At 40.7% G+C, this 22813-nt stretch overlaps 1 protein-coding gene across 1 annotated transcript; it reads right to left on the reverse strand.

Moving 5' to 3' along the window:
• Positions 1-27: 27 nt before the first annotated feature.
• Positions 28-22258, reverse strand: plekhg6 (pleckstrin homology domain containing, family G (with RhoGef domain) member 6). The gene is made up of 15 exons (XM_050047338.1): positions 22197-22258; positions 18769-18979; positions 16171-16305; positions 15711-15848; positions 15073-15168; positions 14891-14941; positions 14467-14616; positions 12094-12204; positions 10317-10466; positions 9414-9548; positions 8869-8988; positions 8619-8751; positions 8413-8528; positions 5207-6675; positions 28-604 (listed from the first exon to the last, which is right to left on the reverse strand). The coding sequence occupies exons 1-15, from the start codon at positions 22214-22216 to the stop codon at positions 424-426; spliced, it is 3216 nt and encodes a 1071-aa protein (XP_049903295.1). The 5' UTR covers positions 22217-22258; the 3' UTR covers positions 28-423.
• Positions 22259-22813: the final 555 nt, after the last annotated feature.

A 22813-nucleotide genomic window follows, 5' to 3' on the forward strand; every position in this document is an offset into this window, starting at 1 on the left:
AGAATTAAATCTGGTTTATTTGTTACATTATGTACAATCTGAAGGTGGAAAATTATCATTGATATAAATAATATATACAGTCACGTATAAAAAATAATGTTTCATCATATTTACACACAACACTGACCACATGTTTATGTATTCTACAAAAAAATATACATATTACATTATTTTGCAAATACTACAGAATCATTACGGGCCATGAATTCATGCTGAAAACATTTGTGTTATTGTAAAAACCAGAAGCTTGTTGATCTGCTGGAGAGATGTTTGTTTTTCTCCTTTGTGTGCTTCAAGCAAAGCATCCTTGATAATTTGTCCCTCTGTAGTGCACATTCACGGACTGAATTTCGAGTTTGCATGAAAGGTCACTGGTCGGCAGTCCACCCCATAACCACAGGACTCTGTGGTGCAGCTTCTGAGCTACACCTGACTACACTCCCCGTCTTCTTGCTCTGAGAGTCCCTGGATGTCCCAGGAGGCCAAAGATCGGCTGATGCCCTCCAGGAAGCCTTCGCCTGCAGGCTGTAAATGATCCATGACCTCATCATCATCAAAGCACCAACCGGCCCAGTCCACATTTACTCCGTCCGTAAAGATAACACTAAAGGCGACAAGAGATGGAAACACAAGGTCAAGAGTCAGCGTTTGATAACATTTACAGTGCAAGTACTTCCTTTACTCTACCCCAAGTTGGGTTATGAACTCAAAGCTGCTCAAAGATGCATTTCAGGGGTGATTGTGCCTTTGCTGTGTCTGCCCCCAAACTGTGGAACAGCATCCCGTACCAATCAGATCTGCCCCCACCATTAACTTGTTTAAGTCCAGACTCAAAACCTACTTTTATTCACGAGCGTTTGAGTCCCCCTGATCTGATTTTCCCTGACGCATGCCTGTGTGTGTGTTGTGTCTCTACATTTTTGAGCCGTGTACCTGACAGTTATGTTGCCTTTTAGTGTTTTATTCCTTTTATACAGCACTTTGGCTCAGTGAGTTGTTTTTAAATGTGTTTTAAATAAATCTGAGTTGAGTTTGAGTTGATTTCTGTCTGACCATGAAGTATGAAATACCTAAAAGAAGGACTGCCATGCACAAAACAGTAATTATTTTATGATGCATGATGTTAAAAAATGCTGATGACTGATGATGTCTTATCTGACTAATAAGTCATAACAACTTCTACCTTTAATTTCTTTTAATTTAACATAATGAGTTATGGAATTTCAGCTTATTTGTATGAATTGGCATTATTTCAACTCAGGTTTATGAGCCAGTTCAATGAAATGTATATTTAAATGTGCCAAATTAACTTAAATGTGTGAGTTGTAATTATGGCTTAATGTTCTTGTGTTTCTTTTTAGGTGTTTATAGCTCATTGCTCTGTAGTGTGAGGAATTAAACTAGTAGAGAGTGACAAAATAGGCTTTGAAAAAGTTTTAAAATGAGCTCTGACAAGGACATTGTTTAAATCTCCTGTGAAGTTTTGAGAGGTAAACAATCCACAACTTAAGATACAAAAAAAAAAGGGTGGCAATTGTTTTTTATGAGATGTGTTAATTAGGCCCTGAGTATGTACACAGTGGTTTGTGGTTAGTTAACATGAAAAACAGGGCGATTATGTTTCCATGCACCATAACTGCACAGACTAAATGCTGCTCAAAGAGCCCTTCCATCTAACCATATAGTATAAAACGTATAAACTGGCTTGCACAATACAATAATTAGTACATGATGTTCATGTTAAATTATGTTCTTATAAATAATGTTAGAGTGAAATTAAAGTCACAAAATGGGCAGTCAAAGGGTTAAAAACTGAGCATGACAAGGTGGCCACCCAACCAGACACGACTGTTTTGGATGACAACCAATGAGACAGCGGAGGCCTGGGTGTGTTGGATCGAGAGAGAGCAGCTCGAGAGGATGGTTTGAGAGGCAGCATGAGGGGATGTCAGCGAGGCGAGATGACACCATTTCGAAAACAGCATGGCAGTTGGCAGTCTATTCAAGGGTGGTCCGCTAACTATCTGACAGAGTTGAGAGCTCTGCCCGATTTAAGCAAGTATCTACCAATTCGACTTGGGTGTAAGAGGGTAATGGTGCTGTGGACAAGTGACTGCAGCCGTCTCTGAGCCTATGACAGGTTTCCTGTGAACGTGTAGACTTCTGATGCGGAAGAGCGGAGCTACGGTGTTATGATGCCATTTTGGCCACTGTCCGCTGTCAGATAACTCTGCTGGACTGAGATAGGGACAGCTGATTGTTTTTAATCTTTGAGCTGCTTTACTGGACATTTTTAAGAACATTTTTATGTGTGCCTTTCATATTTTTTTAGGGTAATTTTGTATTGTTTTGTTTTCTTGTTTTTTTGTAAATAGTATTTTAATATTTTAACAATTTTTTTTATAGTCTTATCAACACCACTAGTGGGATTTTGGTAACTGTAATTATTTTGAATTTTGTATTTTTTTTGTAACTTGGCCTGGTTATGTCAGTGTTGCTCTCCATCTACTTGGTATACCCCTCCTCCCGATTACGGGAAATCGTGAAACAATAGATAAAGATCTTAAATAATGCTCTCATAAATATATTGCACAGTGAAATTAAAGTAACGAAATAGGCTGTTAAAAAGTTTGTTTGAGTATAACAGGGAGACTGTTTAAGCGTCCAGCAGTTTCCAGTATAAATGACCCACAATTTAAAATATTCAAAGAAGTTTTAGAGAATGTTTTATCAGATGTTTGATGTGCTAATTTGGCATGAGAGCACAACCAGTGGTTTGTGGTTAGTTCACATGAAAATACAGGTAATTTTATGTTTCCATTCACACGAAACAGTCTGTCCATCACCAGCCTACTCAACACTGAAAACTCATTTCAAAAGTAGAGATATGACAGGTATAGACTAAATTTCCCTATTAATGAGAATACAATTAAATCTAACCAGCATAGAGATAAGCATTAACCAACATAGAGATGAGTATTAAGAGGACACACGAACTAAGAAGAGAAACAAAACATCTGTACTGTGAAGACAATGAAAAGATCTGCATTCAATCAGTAAAACTGAGACTTGATGATATGGATTATCTGCCACGTCACAAGCTGCACATCTGAATGTCAAAGAACATCCAAAATGTGTGACAGTCGTCGAGCAGCAGGTGGAGTTCCTCTTTAAAAAATAGGACCTGAGGTCCTGTCAGAAAGTGTCCACTCTGCTGAAGTGTCCTTGAGCACGACGAGGAGCTGAGTGTGACCTCTGACCCTCATGTGAAGCAGTAAATCAAGATAGATTTGAACAGACTTGCTTTTTCTTTGTAACCTCAAAATAAATAAGATTATTATTACTTTTTTTTTAACTTAACAAATATACTTTGTATTGTTTACTTTATTACAATGTCCCCTTAAATGTCCAGAAAGTGCAGTGTGCATTGCTCAGGTCCAGACCTTTGAATCCATCCACTCTACTGACTCGTTGAAACAGCAGTTTCTCAGTTGAAAAATCAATTAATCCTATGAGCTCTGCGGGGGAGACTAAAGATGAGCCAGTCAGCGCCATGGGCAGGACTAATGTCATTGTCAAGCTGTGTTGACATGGCCTGACATTGTTTTTACTTCACTTTGCTTGATTAAAACTCCGGCAAAACCAGTATGCTGGCATGGTGTCAACTTAAAATGATGTCTTGTCTTGATTGTTTCATATTTGTTCAGTTTGATCAAGAGGTGTATGGTGAACACTGGGATGAACAGTGAGAATTTTCATGTTTAATATTAACTTTATTGATGATATATAAAAAGGCGGTATAGGATTTGATAAGTGCTTACTTCCCCCTACTTATTTTTCAACATCAAATACTTATTTTGTCCACTGAATATGTCTGCTGGGTATTCTGGTTTTGTTTTCTACTCATATTTTGTCTTATTTATTTTGCATGTTTGAAATAAAAATCTAATCTAAATGTTAGATTCAGGCAGCTACATAGGTCTCTATGATTGGTTAGGTCAGGGGTAGGTAACCTGCAAAGTAAATAACTTATCTTTAACAGTTTTATTTTTCATACATCATTGCTCTAGGCTTAAAGTGATTTTACATTCTCTGATTGTAAAAATGTGTATACTTAATTAAAAAAAAAGGTTGTTTTTTAAAAAAAAAAAAAAAGTTTTAACATTTCTTCAGCTAAAATGTGCGTCATACATCTACGACCTGTTGCCTTTTCCTCTAAATTTGCCAAACCTGAATGGTGGTGGCTCGTCTTGAGTCTCCCTAGCTAGGCTAAGTATGGATTCCAAATTCAAAAAAGGAAAACAGAGAATATAGTAGTGTGTGGACAGATTTGTTTGCTTTCACCGCCATCGCTGCAAAGTTAAAGTAGCAAATAATCATGAAAAGCACACTGCAGAGGAGCCACCTAGTGGTAAAAGATATTAATGAACACTCGATTTAAGCCATCAGTAATGCTGATATACTAATTTAGGTACCTTCATTATATGGCTCCAATATGCTTTGCAGCTCTATGTAGATCTTTTTTGACTTGTTTTGGCCAAAAATTGCTCTTTTAATAGTAAAGGTTGCCAACCTCTGGGATAGGGTAAATCAAATACCCCTCCCCCAAGGAAACTGGTTGGAGTGGAGGCAATGTAAATGAAGATGGATAGGGAGAGTTATGAGCTGACAATTCTAATAACAATACTACTACTACTACTAATAATAATAATAATAATATTTTGTCATTGTATGTTTCTAAAACTGGGGCTGAGACTGAGACAACTGAAGTCTTACTTTAATAGGAAAGATCATGTGCCAGGCTTCTCTTGAATCACATGCCAATTTTAAGAGTGATGCGATAGTTGCCTCTGATACTGGCTGTATTTGTATATATATATATGTATATTAATCACTTGTTTGACAAATGGACTTTTATTCATTGATTAATTGTATGTTTTGCTTGGTGGCCTCCAAAGCCACATTGATGCTCTCTTGGAAATGTGTTAGTTTGTGTTAGTGTTGTAGTGGGAGTATGTTGTTCATATGTCATCAGTTGTGACTAGTTTGTTTGTGTCTGTTTTGTTTTTTACCGCGCAAAAGAAACCAAATCCTTTCTCCCTCCGCAGATGAATAAAAATCAAATCCGTACGATACCAAGTCAACATGTCAGTTAGTCAAATGAAAGAAAAACATGTGAAACTAATTAACACTTTGTCAAACTAACCTGTTCCTCTTGTCATCTTCATCTCCATCCACCAACTGCTCCTTCCATCCTTTACTCACTGTGAGCGCTCTGTGTCTCATCAGCTCCACCTCCTCTTCCCCCCACTCAGTGTCTCTGTCTCCATCACTGGGCGATGGTGATGGTGACGATGTGATGGAAAACGAGGGGGAAGGAGGAGGATACCTTGACCTCAGATTAGGCATTGTTGCATTTCTGCCTCTTCTTAATAATCCATCTCTCTCTCTGGCTCTTTCCAGGAGTCCCTCCAGAGGTGAGTGGTGTCCGTTAGGGTTATGTCTTGAGATGGGGAAAGCCGCATTCTCTGTTGGTAATGTGTACAGACTGCTGGGGTGCATACGAAGTCCATTGCCTCCTTCGATGATGATGTTAGGAATGGAAGCTCTCCTTATGTTTTTTGCTCTGTTATAGAAGTTAGGAACAGGAAGCTCAGATTCAGAAAATGTCCGAGGGTCTGGGGAGACTCTGTCATTCGTTTTCCAAAACATCCCTTGGTTCGGCTTCAGGGAGCCCAGCTTTAGCACCCGGTGTGAATCTGTGCCAGGGGGAAGAGAGCTTCTCTTCAGTTTATTGTTGGGGCTAGAGAGAGTATCACTGTTTGTCTGACCTGAGTCCTGGAAGAACTGCCTAGATGTCTGAGTAGAGGGATGAGTACTGACCGGCCTCCTTCTCCGTAACCCGGGTGACTTCAGATTTTTGGAGAAAGCCCAAGCATCTGGAAAAGTCTCATCTCCAGACTGGCTGTAGTTGGAATTTCTCCTGGAGTCCTGGTTCACAGACTGCGAATCTGAGTCTCTCCTTGTTGATATTACTCCCTCTCCTGGTGGTCTTAAAAACTCAGGCCCCTCCCTGAATACTGTGGTTTGGTAAGGAGGCTGTGAAGTACTCTCTTCGTCTGTTGGGTAGTCAACATCTGGATAGAAGAGTGGTCCAGTTGTGTTGTATCTGAACGGATCAGCAGCATGAACGTACTGACCCAGATTAGGGGCAGATTGCACCCTGTGGTTCCAGTTCACCATTTGCCCCCTTTGCTCCTCTTCCTCTGTGTAGAACCTGACTTGTTCAGCTCTCACTCCCATTTCTATCCATTCATATCCTTGGACTTCTGGTTGCCGAGCAGCAACGCCTCTATTCAGTGATCTACGGTTACTGATGTTGGCCTGGGAGTGCCAAACAGGTACAAGAGGATTATTAGTGGTGTCATCATCTGGAGGCTGATCCTGTTCTTCTGCTTCGTTTGACGCCAACATCCCATTTATTGATCTGGGGATAATAAGTTCCTCACTAAGTTCATCCACAAAAGTCTCTCGTCTTGATGGTAATAAAGTTTGTTCTTCTGTCTCCATATCATCTGCTTTGGCTTCTGTGACAGGTTTGGCCTCCAGCTGCTGGATTCTCCAGTTCTCTAGTTGTCTGTTGTTCTCTGTTTGTCTCAGGATCATCAGTGTTTCCTGACGAAGTAACATAGAGATAAAATAAACTGATGAGTATGGAATTTGTATTTCAGTTTCATGTACCAAAACTAAAGGCCTGTGCACACCAAGTCCGTATTTTTTGTATGCGTTTTTCTCATGAGATAAACATTGTTACGCACACAACCCTTGCACACTGAGTCCAATGTGTTTTATTGTTGTATTTACTGCGAAAATTTGCAACACAAGGCAAAATGGAAAGACTCGATTGCTCTCTTGCCTCTCTCCACTGGAGGTACATCCCTGGCTGTCACCACTCTCTGCTGGTGTCTGACATTTGGCTCTGCAGCTACCTGAAGGGGCTGAGCTGTCCTCTCCCTATGTCATCACACTGTTAATCTGAATCTATTTGTCTATGTGTGGTCCTCATCTTCTATTTCATCCAATTTCCTCCCAACACAAAAAATCTAATCTGTTCCGAAAACATTAATGATGGACGAAAGTTACATAGTCAATATGTAGAAATGACTGACACAACACAAATTCGTATTTATCTTTAACTTGCTACAATTTTCTCTTTGGCACACTTGCCACAGATTTGGCATGCAAATGCCTTAATACTCTACTCCAGCCACACTAGCAGCTCTGCTAGGCCAGTGGTTCCCAACTGGTGGATCGTGGTCCAAAAGTGGGTTGCAGGACCATTCTGAATGGACCGCAAGTAACTCACAAATGTGTCGTTTGAAAAAAACAACAACAAATAATGCCACATTTTTAAGTTTAGTGAATTTCCGTCATAGAGCTTTTATTCTGAAGTGCCATTTCCTGCTGTAGAGTGAGTGACTAATGGACAGCTATTTAACAGATTCAGCAAACTAGCTCAAAAACATGGCCAAACGCAAGTATGATGCTGAGTGTATTAAACTGTGCGGACCTTGGGCTAATGACTATGGAGAAATCTGGACCGTGTGATTGTTCCCATGGTTGGGAACCAATGTGCTGTACTTAAACACAGAGCTAAATGCTAACATCAGTATGCTAACATGCTCACAGTGCTGATGCTAACATGCCTTAACCCACTGGGTATCCATCTGATGGGTCCAGACAGCATTTTAGCTAATCTATGTAAAATATATCTGCATATGAATACAGATAGTCTACAAAAAACGTAATAATCTAATTGTTAACAGGAGATAGCCGATGGATTCTGAGATTTTGGCCAATCCTCTTTTGCTCTCCACATGGACTGTTTACCTGCAGACAAAAGCCTGCTCAAACAATGGTCAGTACAACCTGGACTACAAACAGTAATCAGAATGCCTCTGTAAACAAAATCATGTCCCGTTGCCCACAGTTTCGAGATACATATGCAGATATCTGTTTTTAGATATCTGATTTTTTAGATATCTGATGATAATGATATTATTGGGAATATCATTACTTTCACATGATGATGGTGATCATGTTGGAGGAAAATTTGGGGGATCAAGTTATTAAAATTCATGGCAATCCATTTAACAGTTGTGTAGACATTTTCCTTTAAATCAAAAATGTGTTTTGTAATGGTAGCGGTTAAAGCAAAAGTCGTAGATCTCCAAAGTCTTCAGGATTCATCCTCTGGAGAACACGAATTTAAAGAAATTCATGGCAATTCATCCAATAATTAGTGACATATTTCGGTCTGGAAGTGTTGGACAGACAATTGACAGACAGACTGACATTGCCACACTGCAAGTATGGCAACTATCATTTCAGACTTGAAATATCAGCTTTTACCTTTGCCTGGTGGATGGTGGAGACCCACGTGGAGCAGCTGTCTGAGGTGCTGGCTACAAATATGTAGACATTCAGGGCACTCCGAAGCTCACCCACCTCCACGAGAACAAATGAACCTGAGAGGGGAGGAGGAATGATTATGGGATCTATAATATATTTATACAGAATCCAACTGTCTTGTGTCTTAATAAGAAAGTGTTACTCACAGCCATCTTTCAGTGATATGCAATACGTTCTGTCGAGGGCCAGAGGAGGTCGAATTACCTTCAGCCGCTCTCCCTTCTTCTGGACTTTGGTCATTAGAAGCACATCTGAGAAAAGGAGAGCCACCACCTCTAGCTGCATCGTACCATGTGAGAGACACACACAAAAGTTTGAGAAAAAAAGCAGCGACAAAGGATACTCTGAAGATATAGATTTAAATGTGCTGCGACTCACTGAAGTGTCTCTGCTCACCTTGCTGTCTTTTCTCCCCCGAATCTTCAAGTTCTCCTCCAGCAGGAGCTTACGCACAACATCAGGGCCTACTCCTCTGATGGGGCATGTTAGGTCAAACTGGCAGATCTCTCGGACATGCTGTCAAGGAAATCCATCATGAGTAATCATCAGCGGTACAACATATTAGATTGAATGCCTGTTTAAATTGGCAGAAATCCATAATGTTCAGTACGGTTCTTACAGCCTGATATCTGATCTCCACATCCTGTCTTCTCTCTTTTAGGTCATGCAATACCTTATGACCACAAAGAGATGCAAAACAACTACAAAGATACTGTAAAGTGACTACAAAGAGAGCATCTCTTTCAGTCTTGGTGTCTCGCTCCTGTGTAGAAGAGGTGTCTGTGCCCAGGGGCCCATTGCCTCATAGTTTGTCCATTGGTGCAATAGTTGCTCTGCCTCTAATGAAGGTCTACTTGACCAAGAGGAGGATCTATGAGTGCATAGGATATTTTCTGACTCCAGAATATTCACAAGAAGCTGATTTTCTGATCATGTTTTACCTTGTCAATGTCTTCATTTATTCCCTCCACCTCGTATCCCTCCACCCTCTGAGCGGAGATGGTGAGGGCGAGTTCCTCATCTCTTAGCCTCAGGTAGTCATTGATACTCTCCAAAAAGTTGTTTACACTGGATAACTGCAGAGGAGCATGAAGAAGATGGTTAGTGAGAGTTTGTAGCTCTGCAGAAGACAAATCATTTGTGCTGAAATGAACAGCGTTAATGACTTAAAAGTTCCTCTTTCATTCTTTCAAATGTTTTGCTGCACTGATAAGGGGAAAATCTGATATTAAAGGAGTTGCAGCCTCCGGAAATAAAAATGAGCCTTTTTGCAGGTGAAATCCTGCTTACTGTATCAAAAAACATATCCTCAAAATGTCCTCAGCAATGTGAAGATGTGGATCACTATGAGGTGATAAATTAAGTAGAAGAAAGAATCTTTATTTTTGTCAATGTCCTTTGCGACAAATCACATTTGCTAAATTTTAAATGGTCACATGATGGAATATTTTACGTGGACGTTTCTCCGATTTATCAACAATATGAAAGAGGATCTGAGAGAAAGGTTGGGGAATTTGAAATTTGTTTGAGATTTATTTTTCAATAGCAGCCATTCCCCTCCCTTCTGACAAATCTTTTTTCAAGACATCTGTAAGATATCTAATGAGTTCATCTGCAAAGATGAGTCACACAGGGTTTGTCACAAAGATCAGTATACTGATAGCGAGAGGAGGCCTCTGTCTACCTAATATCTATAATCACTATACAGCACTTTAGATATCCTGTAAAATAAGTTTACAGTTCTAGGAACTCTCATTCAACTTTCGGAATACAGTGTGGGGAAATATTAAACAAGAATATGTTAAATATTAGACTTGTGGCTTCAGGACGTTAAAGTTTCTCACCATGCCTCTGAGTGTGTGCTGTACACGAGGATCCTGGGTGGTTTTCAGCACAGCTTTGAGCAGCAGAGGGTACTTTGTGATCCTCTGATGGGGTTTGGCCTGCATGTCCCCGAGCCGCATCCTGTTACACTGAGGGTGAGTCTCCACCCACTGCATGGGACAAAAACACAAAAACATCACCTCAAGTCAGAGCCTTTGATTAAAACAAGTTCTATTACATGTTGGCTTTGAACCATGGATAAAATGGTATTTAAAAAGTCTGAATTTAAAGGAGCAATTCACCTCAATTACAGCATAATAAGACAATAACAGCATCCTACAGTAACATACGTAATATTTAGCCATACTGAGCATTGGAAAATTACATCTTAAAAACGTAATACTGACATATCTTTATATGAACAATGTCCCAGTTATGCTGGTTAATCCTCAGCTCTTACTGTGGAGAATTTTTAAAGTTTTTACTAGACAATAGTTCCCATTGAATTCACAGGTAGTTCTGTAGATAACCCTGATTTAAAGCTACAGTACTTTTTTTCATTTAGGTTTTGTCTTATGGCAAAAGGTGACATTAATACACGAGGCAGATTATATGAAATCATTCTCCTGTGTTTCCTCATAGTGCTCCTAATGCCATATGTAAGCAACCAATCGGAGCTGAGGTGTCTCTGATCCAACTGTCAAACATGTCAATTAACTGTATTATCAGAAACATATTTTAGTGTACTGTTTAGCTGTAAATGAGAACGGCCAGTGGGTGGTGCCTTGTTTTGGCTTAACTGTTCTTATTTTACAGCTAAACAGTACACTAAATTTGTTCCTGAAAATATTTTAGGGGGGGGGGTATGAAATGCAGTAACAGTCAGTACTGCCTAGTTTGACGGTTTGACCACAGTTTACAAGTCGTGACTGACATGATTGACAGCTGCTCTCTCTGAAAATGACCTGCGACTGGCCAAAGTGTCCAATCAAGGGCTAGATTTTCTAAACCTGAACACAGATCCAAGCAGAGGTGCAGAAGTCAAGCGTTCTCCCAGACCACTTGAATTAGAATATGCTCAAAGTTAATTACAGGATTTTTGCTCATTGACATCAAAATTAAACTGCCTGTACCAAAACAAAAACTACCCCGAGGGCTAAGTGAGATGTTTTTGTTTTGTTCAATGTGTTTGAGAAGACCACCAGGCAGAATTTCCTGGTAAAAGTGTCTCTCTAGCTGTAAAACAAAAACTTATCACCTCCCACTCAGGTTTGACAAGCCTGATGGTGTGACATAAGTGAGAAAGCAAGTGTTGAACAAAAACATATACAGAAGTGGTGCCTGGTTTTGAACAGAAAATAACATTGTTGACTGCAGGCTGCCATGTTTCTTTTAAATTGCTTTTAAAATTCCTTCCTTTCCCAGGCTTTGTGCAACTACCGCAGGACACACTTGATGTGCAGTAACTATACCCAAGGAGTCCTGTGCTTAGTGAACAAGAAATGCTGCCAAGTCTGAATCATTTGGAGAAATGCTGCAACACGTGGTTGGCCATCACAAAGCAACCATGACAGGTCGCCCACAAGGTTATGAAAACATCACAAACCACACCACAGCACGTCACCATTATTAACAGAGCAGTTAGTCACTACTCTTGATTCCATTCAGGTGCGCTCAATGGTAATTATTGGGTTTGTGTGGGCAAGTGATTCAGTCTGTGTGTGCCAGTTTTTATCCTCACACGTATGAGTGTCTGTGTGCATGTTGGGTGTATCAGATGTGTGCTGCTTGCTGTACCTGGACGTAGGTGAGGAAATGTGGGTTGCTCTCCATCTGCCTGCGTGTGAACTCCAGATTGTTCTCCTCCTCCCAGCAGTAATGCTGATAGGAAGCGAAGCGCTTGTGGAACTGGGGATGAAAATTAGAGGATGATTGTATTTATTTATTTATATGCCACTTGTATACAAAGCGACACCACAAGTTTCTGTTCTACGTTCAGACTTTTACTTCAAGAGGAACTCCACCAAGTTACAGTTTTACATCCGTGTCTGTCCAGACTCATAAGTAGCCATGACAGGTGACAGTGCCAACTAAATATGGATGTTGCCGCAAAGAAGCTACAAATTCTAAAACATGGATGCTTCTCACACGCTTAACCAGGCAGTACAGACGATCCATACAGTCACCACAGTTTCAAGATGGGCACCCAAAATTAGTGTCACAGTGACGTTGACCTTTGACCTTTTGGATATAAAGTGTCGTAACCTCATAATTTTTATCCCAGTAGACATTTGTGTGAAATTTTGACATATATAGTGTATGAACATGTTTTGTGAGTGACCTTTGACCTTTGACCACCAAAATGTAATCAGTTCATCTTTAAGTCCAAGTAGACGTTTGTGCCAGTCAAGGTGTTTTTGAGTTATCACGTTCACAAGAATGGGACAGACGGACAAACAGACAACCTGAGAACATAATGCCTCCGGCCACTGAAAAATTGCCTCAAGTGATGTCACTTAAGTCAACACTGGCTGGGGCGTCAAACTAGAAGCTTCAAAATGAAAGAAACTTGTAGGTGTGGAAAAAGTGAGTTTACCAGACCTCTGTAGATATTAGCTACTACTTGTGTGTATTTGTTGCCTAAAATGTTTTTATAAACATACTTTAGTTTACTAAAGTAATAAGTAATAAGTAAGTAATTCGAGATCATTTGTTATCAGCTCGAGGTGTTTATTAGTCCGGAGCACAATGGTGGCCCTGGTGCATTTGGTGTCCTAGGTGAGCCTCACTAAAAGCTACGTTTTATTAGTTTACATTGAACACATCATGAGAACGTTAGAATTTACCTTTGCTCAGTACTGGGTTTTTTTACTGAATAGAGCTTGAACGCTTCACAATGTAAATCACTGCAGCCTCCATCTGCTGTTTATTGTGGCCACCGACTGCTTCGAGGTAATGATAACTAGCTCTCCTCCTGCTGATTTCATGTTCTTTCTCTCCACATACACTCCTCTCAGTAGTGTAGTGGTAGTTGGGTGGGCACCAGAGAGCTTTTGTCATTTTGACAGCATAACAATACCACGTGTTTTCAGGGTTCGTGTGATGTCTGATAACTAAGTGTAATGAGCTGGGGAGGTGGGACAGCAGGAACCCAGAAAAAAAGGCCTCTCTATTGTTTAATAGGCTTTGCTATGCCGTTTTGTTGTTGTGGCCTTATGTAATATTTCAGAATAAGTGTAGTGATGTTTTAGTAAAAAACAGTAAAAGATAGACATTTAGGTTTTTTTTTCTTTCCCCGCTTTGTGGCGCCCCCTATTGATGACCGTGCCCTTAGTATTTACCTATACTGCCTATGCTACAGGCCGGCACTGCTGGTGCAGCACAGTGCATTCTGCATTCTGGTAGTTGTAGGTTTTCTACCTCTTGAGCAAACACCACAGCCTTTTTCCTCTGTTTTCTCTGGTCATGTAGCACCAGTTTTAAAAGTATTTGCGTCTTTCTACTGCATAGACAGGCCAGATTTGTGAAAGGACCATATTTCCAGCTGTGAAATACTTTTAAATATTACTTTTCTTACATTTTTTGTGTAGTTAACTACCTAAACTACAAACAATTTTGGGCCATTAATTGCTATAAATATGACTGATGGATATTCTATACAAAACCACAGCTGACATCCCTGCACTTTCCCATGAATATTCAATTCAATTTTCAATTTAATTTTATTTATAAAGCCCAGTGTCACAAATCAGAATTTGCCTCAGTGGGCTTTACAGCATAAGACATCTCTCCTGTCCTTGGACCCTCACAGCAGATAAGGGAAACCCCCCCCAAACAAACCCTTTAATGTGTTGTAGATTATTTTTTTAATTTGTCTATGTATGGCCTGTGAACAAGTGGGTACTTATGCAATACATTTTTGCTGGTATGTGATTTTTTTTGTTTCATATTTTGCTCTAAGTTCTTATCACATGTGCATTGTCAGTTTGATCTTTTCTTACAAAGTAGTTGTTGTAAACTACTTTTCTAAGTAACTTTAATTAACTTAAGTGGATGTTTCCCCAGGGTAGCTTTGCTGTAGCTCAACTTCCTCCACTGTAAAGTAACTGGCTTGCAAAGCTATGCAGAGACACACCTCTGTAATGTATTATGCAGACAGTGAGTTCATACCTGCAGGCAACCAGCCTCTAACATCATGGGGTCAAAGGGCTTGCCTGTCCTCCGGACTTCTTGTAACATGGGAAAAATCACCTCCTGCCAGAACTTCTGGTGTGCGATTAGGATGGAGGCAAGGTTGGAGAAAAGCAGCTCAGGGGTCACCTATTACAGGAGGAAGTCAAAACAAAACAAAAAGAAATCATAGTGCTTAAGTTTAACTCGACTGCTTTGAGATATTTTCCGTCCTCTCAATGGAAATCTGTTGTTGTGCTACATTTTCCGCTTGTGTGTTGTATTCTGTGTCAGCTCGAGCGGATGTTCTTGTTGTGCCCGTCAATCTATGTTAGTGGTATGCGGAGCAGTGGAAAATAGGCCTGCAGATAAAGAGTGTTGTGTGTTTCCAGTCTACATGAGACTGTGTGCTCTGCAGACTGACCTCCGGAAGAAATCCACACTTGCGCAGGTTTTCAAGAGCTGCAACAACCAGCTGTAAGAAGCAGACACAGCTTTGTTAAACATCCTGTGGAAACTCCCTCTTCATCTCTGACATGTGTAAATATATATACTGTATTTAAATGAGACAGCAGCAGCAGCAGCCGGTAGAGAATGACATTTTACATCTTTGATGATAATGAGCTTGTTGATGTAGGTGAGCTCAGTGTGAACAAACTCCCACAGTGCCTCCTGTTGGTGTCTCTGCGTCTTAGACATCGTCTGATCATCGAAACAAGACATAAGAGGAGAAAGGAAAGAGGAGGGAGAGGAGATGATCATTAGGAGTGTGTAAAATATACATACTGTGCAGGTATTTAGCAGTAAGAGCAGGAGAAGCATTTAAAATATATTGCAAGAGTCTATATTTTTCTAATTTTGAACAAATCCAGTGAACAAGACAAAGTTAATCTCTCATTTTTTCCCCACTTTCTCATCTTGTCTGACGCTTTACGTTCCTTCAATAGACATGAATCTTTAAAAACAGGTCATGAAATTGTATTTTTATATTTGAAAAATGTAAAATAATTTACTAAATCTGCTGAACACTGCAGGTTTTACCTCAGGTTACCCTTGTTGCTTTTAAAAATTTCTTTCTATTTCTTTTTTATTTCTCCTTTTTATTGCTTTTATTACCTTTACTGTCTTTATTTATGTTGACATTTTGGATCTTGCATTTTGCATATTTGTTTGTTTGGTTTCAGTCTTTTCAAGTGATTTGTTGACAATAAGAGAAACTGAGTTAATCATTAAAGGGCTCGTACTGAATGAGAGTGCACTATATCTGTCCAGTTCTTCTCCAGCATGGTTCCCTGACTTTCCTCCTTCCACATCCACCTTAGATTGACCGGCACAGCAAAGCCCCCCAGCTCCTGCTTCAACACATCCAGCTGACCTCGCTCCTGAGAGGTTGTTAAACACAGGGAGAACAAAAATAAGACGGTTAGAGGACAGGAAGAAAAACCACAGCAGTCAGAGAGGATAAAAAGGAAACTTTGATCTCATAATGAATCAGTTATTCCTCAGAGGCAAGCAATCACTAACAGTTGTCGTGAATACTTGCGGTCAAATATGTCGTTCGTAAGTATGCCAACGGAGCAGAACAAGAAGTGCTGCAGTTTTTGTTTTTGGCTTGTTTGAGTGGGCGGACACGGTTAGAGCAAGTCTGTATCTGTTTCTAAGCATGTCAGCATGTAGTGTAATGAGCAAGAGACAACATAATACCTCAGATGCCGGTGTTTTCTCAGACACTCCCTGGCTGAACAGGACCTGTCTCAGTGCAGCTCTAGGTTTGGCTCCTGCAGACGGTCCCTTACTCACTGTTGCAAAGTCAGTCACCACCTTCTGCTTGGTTCGCCTCTGGAGACAGAAAATACCGTCAGGCTTTTTATTTTCAGTTTGTGCAGTTCATGTGGAAGCGCCAGAGGATCAATCACATTTACAACATTTTATTAGAAAACATTCACAAGATAAGAAATTGAGCATGAGGTGAATCTAGGCTGGACTTGGACACTTGATACTCAATGTAAAAATATCAGAGGTGTGGACTCGAGTTGCATGACTTGGACTTGAGTCAAACCTGAGTCACAAATTTGATGACTTTAGGCTTGACTTGACAAAATCGAGCTAAGGCTTGCAGCTCGACCTGGACTTAAACATCAGTGACTCATGACTTCACTCACACTGGAGTCTTTTGGCTTGAAAGTGTTTTTACCTTCCCCCATTATTTTAAGTGTGCCATAATTAAATTAATTTCCTAAATCACCTAGTGTTTACACTATTTAGTCCCAGCAAGCCGACTAATTCCCCAGATTGTTTGAACCAATCCAACAGCATCCATTCAGGTTGCAGGAGAGAACCATGAAGAACTAACTTTATGTTACTGAGCACCAGTTTGAAAAAAACATACAGAGGATAATTTTGAGTACAAGAAAAAACAAAATGCAGTAGCCTATTCAAGACGGGGTCAAAATTACAGACGGAGATGGATTTTCTTCCAACTTAGCTGGTTAGTCGAGGCTAATATTAACATAGTTAGCAAGCTAATTCTTAGCTTACGTTATAACTCTTGTTAAAATGGCATCACGTGGTGAAGAGCGTATTATGTCTTGTTTTAGACTCGAAACTCAAAGTTTAGGCCCCGGGACTTGACTTGGGACTTGTCAGACTTGACTTGGGACTTCAGTTCAAAGACTTGAGGCTTGCAAAACAATGCCTTGGTCTCACATCTGAAAAATACTCCATTACAAGAATCCTGCATTCAAATTTTTATGAGGGCAAACCTACAGAAGTGTACCAGTCAAATGTACCTAAAGAGTAACTAAACCCTAAAACCATTTTTTTCAGCTGATAATGTTTCTGGTTGTACAGTAGTGTTACTGACTGATCCTGCTCAAAATCTTGACAGTTTATTGCAAACTGTTGAAAATCTACATTTTATTTAAAAAATGTGGTATGGAGTGCCCTCTACTGCTTGAAACCTGGTTACTACATTTGAATTTACATTACATTACATTGGAGGCGAATTACTCTTTTTCGGGGCGAATGATGTCACTAACCGTCCACACTAAAACCTGCCCTCCTCCCTTTACTCCTCCCCTTACTATAAAACCATTCTGTCCGCAGTTATCAAAATGATAGCGAGTAGGTTGGATCAGAGAAGAGAGAGTAGTAGAACAGAGAGAATAGCTAGTAATTTGTCGAATTGTAATTGCGTAGTGTATTTTAGTGTAGGTTTACAGTAAGTAGTGTGTTTATAGTATTTAGGTTAGTTGGTCAAGAAGAGGCGCCGAGGCTCGGGAGTATATGTGCGGGGCAGTGAGGGAGGGATGTGGAGGGCCGCTGTGCAGTGAGAGAGAGCCGAGCCTCGGGGGTATATGTGCGGGCCGCGAGGGAGGGAGGGGTGGATGGATGGATGCGGTGGGCTGCTGCGCGGTGAGCCCAGGCTCCCAAAGAGGGAGAAATAGAACCAAGTAGGATAAAATAAGTCAAAGTGTGGAGAAGGGGACCGGCTGAGCTCCGGCCGCCTTCCCTTCTGCCCGTGTAACACAGTTAGGGGCGGTTTTCCAAGCCACCATCGGCACAATGGATATAAGCTCCACTGTCGGCAGGGTGAAAAAAAGTCTAAGTGTGGATATGGGGAGAAGGGTGAACAGGGGGAAAGAGGCCGAGCTCCAGCTGCCTTCCCCTCTGCCCGTGTGACACAGTTAAGGGCGGTTTTCCAAGCCACCATCAGCACAATGAAAATAAGCCGAAGTGTGGAGGAGAGGGACCGGGTAAAGAGGCCGACCTCCGGGGAAGCCCTCTCCTCTCTCTCCGCAGCGAGGGACAATCTTCACTCCGCCCCCTTACTCAGCCGCTCGCCTGTCCCAACAGTGCCACAATCTATGTGGTTTTTAGTGCAGCAACATTTTAGTGCAGCAACAGTGACTGTTGCTGCACTAAAATGATACAATTATGAATACAAGATTCATAAAACATTGGCAGATGTGTTCTCTCTTTCAAAAGAAAAAATAAAACTCAATTTCAGACTACAATAATTTGATTAAAGGGGTTTTTTTTGAGTGAAAAATGCATCCGTTTTTGAAAGGGGTTAGTATTGTAGCAAAAATCAATCAGAAAACAAACTACTGACTGCAGATGTCAGATACAAGTAGTGGACTAAAATGCAAAACAACCTTGTCTTAAATGTTGTCAGGTATAAAGTAGCATAAAAAAGAAATACTAAAGTAATGTACAAGTAGGTCAAACTGTACTTAAGCACAATACTTGAGTAAATTATTCACTGGTTATAGATCTTCAAATGAGTCACATGTCACTTGCCTGATATCCAAACGTGCTGAACTTGTGTTTGTCTGCTGACCCCCTGTGGTGATGGTTGATCTCTGCAGCTGCTGTCGTCCCATCAACAGCGTCTGTTTCCGCGTCCCTCTGCCTCTCCCCGTCCACACCGTCTCGCCAGGGTACAGATGCTTCTTCCATCACTGATTCATTTCCCCCTCCGTTGTTTACATGCGGTGCCTTTGAAGAAAGGCTGAGGATAAGCACACAGGGTTACTCATTGCCAAAACAAGGTGTGTGAGGACACAGAGGAGAATGGTTTGTTAAGAGAAAGGTCTTTACAAGAGAGGAGGACAGAATGGAGGGACATTGAGTGCTTTGTTATTATTTTAAAGGGTTGACTTAGACTTTCCTTTCAGAGCAGAAGCTTTATAAATGCAAGGAAAACAAACACAGATGGCAACAAAAGAGATAAAGCTGAATTATTATAAACAATGGGACTGGTTGGATTTAAGCCAGTGGCTCCCGACCTTTTTGGCCTCTGACCTCTTAAACCAAAGACATTTTTTTAAATCTTTTTTTTTTTTTTTTGCATAATAATTTAATAAACCCTTGCCAAATACCACAGCAGGTATGGCTATGGCCAAAGCTAGTTTGCAGCACCACAAACACACACAAAACAGCACATAACACAAATAATACAATAAAATTACCATCAAACAAGAACAAGCACCAGATTATTCATGACTCTTTCAACTTGAGTTTAAAATGAGCCCAGGTATGGTCCTGTTTGAGTTCTGTGGGCAATAAGTCCCACATTTTAATCACATTTACTGAGCCAGAAACACTGACAGGTACCACCACGTCACTGAGCACTTGATGAGCCACGTTATTTAGACATTTATGGATGTATCATGCTCAATTTGTTCAGAATTTGACATTGGTATGATTGTATCGGTTTCCTGTCCAAATTTTGAAAAGGATCAGTGTCATCTCAGTATATCAATATCATCACTATGGCCCAAAGAGCCCAAACTATCCAATGACCGAGGAGAAAAACTATCAGGGCAAAGTTAGAATAAAATAAACATGATTTTGTAAAGAAATAAGAAATACATTTTTGCTGCTTTCCTATTCTGTTCAGATTTATCTTGCAACCTGTTGAGTGTGTCCTGATCCAAATGTCCCTTTAATGCTTTGAACCCCAAGCCTTAAAGGGACAATTGATCCCCAAATCAAAAATACATATTTCTTTCCTTACCTGTAGTGCTTTCTATCAGTGTAGATTGCTGTGGTGTGAATTGCCGAGTGTCGGAGATATCACTTGCAGGGATGTCTGCCTTCTCTTGAATATAGTAGAACTAGAGGGCATGTGGCTTGTGGTGCTCAAAATGCCAATAAAAAAAAATTGAAAATCTAAGCAGCAATGTCCAGAAATCATGACCTGGTTTCTCAAGATAATCCACAGACCTTGTTGTGAGCAGTTTCATGTAGGAATTGTTTTCTTTCTACTGAACTACACCTGCCAACTGTATCACGGCACAGAAGTAAGCATGCATCTGCTTTGCTGGGGTCCAGACCTTTGTATCCTCCCACTCCACTGAGTTGACTGATTCATCTGGCTTCCTGACATAAAAAAGTGGTTCTCAGTTGAAATAAAAACACAACCAATGAGTGCAGCAGGGGACTGACAACACTGTCAAGCATTGTCAAGTGGTGTGACAGAACCAGTGAGGAGTAGTAACATCAGTGGCGGGCACTGTATCCAAGACAGACACTGCCATCGAGGCGGTTTTAAATCGACATGTCTTCTCAATATCGCCTGATATTGTAGTTTGTTTACTTTGCTCTACTCCATTCTTAGAACCTCAGCAAAGCAAGCATTTTGGCATGGCTACACATCAGTGTGGACTTAAAACGATGTTAGATTCAGACAAATACGTTGTTTTCTAGAGACTGGTTAAGGAAAATCAAATCCTCCTCCCAATGGAAATCGGTAAAGGTGGAAGCAATATCAGACTGGAATGGAGTGAAATGAGTTTACTATTCTGTCTGATGTGAGGCAAACTACTGCAAGCTTACATTACAGTTCATCTTAGGAGAGCGCCATTTACGTTTACATCTTACACTGTCACATGCACGAGCCTCTCATCCATGAGTAGATGAACGCTTCCTTCTGCACGGTGATACTGTTGGAAAGTGTAGTTTGGTATTAAGAAAATAGTTCCTACATGAAACTGCTCACAACAAGGTCTGTGGATTATCTTGAGTAATGGGTCATTGTTTCTGGAAAGAGACATCGCCGCTAAGATTTTTTCTTTGGCGTTTTGAATACCACAAGCCGAGTGCCATCTAATTCTATTATATTTAAGAGAAGGCAGACATCTCTACGGCCGATATCTCCAACACTCGGCAACTCACACTGAAACAATCCAGACTGATAAACAGCACTACAGGTGAGAGGAAAAATATGTTCTTTTGATTTTGAGATGAACGGTCTCTTTAAATATCAAGCAAGAAAGATGATGACAAACACAAAAACAACTAAATAGAATTTATAATTAGAAATAACAAACAAAACATCTGTATCCCTTGACTTCATAGTAATTTAGGCCCCACAGATCTGACTTGTGTTTTTCTCTCTGATACAAACACAGTGAATACGAGGAGTCAGACACTCTGTCAAAGAAGAAGAAATCATTGCCGTTGCATCTTACAGACAGTGACGGTGATTTAACAGGACACCAACAGTTTCACATGGCTACAGCGTCAGTGACACAGTCCTGCGGGTCGTAGTGTAGCTCCAGGACACGTCTGAGTCTAGTTCACACAAATCCAATGTCATCACAATTTGCAGAATGTCCTGCTGCAGGTTTAAGTTACAGCGGAGAATGTGTCTCCATTTGCTGAGAGCTACTGTATCTCTATGAAATATTTCAACTTTTACCGAGTGGAGAAGTGACATTTTAACACACTGCTGCTAAATAATGCTGCATGCTGTAAACGCAGCACAGAAGTGTTGCTGTGACTATCCACAATTAGTTTTTAGGAGTCCGTCTGAAAGCAAACACAGTGCAAACAGGTTCACTGCACTAATGCTAAACTGTCAAACATCAAAGCACTCACGCAAGTGCTTTCATCACGGTGTCATACCTGTTAACAATCGCTGTCTGTGTCCCACATGAACACACTAAAGATGAAACAAGATTACATTGTAATTGTAACCCTTTTACCCATCTAAAGGTTGATATGGGTGAGTAAAATCAGGCCTCCTGGTAGTTTTATAGCCTCTGTAAATCAACAAATGAAAGCCAAGCAGACAGTCCGTAGATCAACACAGCAGCTCCAGCATTCAGGTGTTTCACTGCACATGAAGACAGCTAGTCACATGCTCCTCTTTCACAGTGCACACTCACCTTCTCACACTAACAGCTATGCTCTTATATTACAAAAAAAAATACAGACTGTACCTGGGCTTTGCTGGATCCATTTTGTTTCACACAGTCATCTTTGGTTTCTGTTAGCTTTCTCCTCCTCTTTCTCTCTGCCGGGATCAGTCCCTCCCTCTCTTCCTTTCACCTGCGCCCCTGCCCTCTGCAACTGGCCCGACGGGAACAACTGGATTCTGCAGCCAACAAATCAGTGCTCAGGACTGGTTAATGTGTCGCAGTTATGAGCGCCTAGAGAAGCAGAGGTGGTGACTGATTCCCTTGAGGATGATCTATTGTTGTTTCATGTCAATCAGAGTTATTGATCACTGAGCAAACAGGAGGAAATCATTTGTAAGAAGGGGGGAGAGGTCTCATGTGTTGTTTTTGCTCATTACACAGCAGAGAGAGATATGAAATGAACCGTGAGAACCTGGTGTTTGACAGCACAGTAAACTGGAAACCAGAGCAGGGCTCACAGGTAGAAAGAGGTGAGTTATGGGGAAGTGGAAAACCTAAAAAAATGTAGCTACAGGAAAGAGATAAAGATCCAAGATCAAGTCAGGTCATTAACAAGCTGGACGGTTAAATATATAGCAGGGAATATGTTGTTCCAAATGTGATTAATGTTAAAGTGTCACGCTGGAATGCAGACTGGC

The sequence above is a fragment of the Epinephelus moara genome, chromosome 6, assembly GCF_006386435.1.
Source record: "Epinephelus moara isolate mb chromosome 6, YSFRI_EMoa_1.0, whole genome shotgun sequence".
Lineage (NCBI taxonomy): Eukaryota > Metazoa > Chordata > Actinopteri > Perciformes > Serranidae > Epinephelus > Epinephelus moara.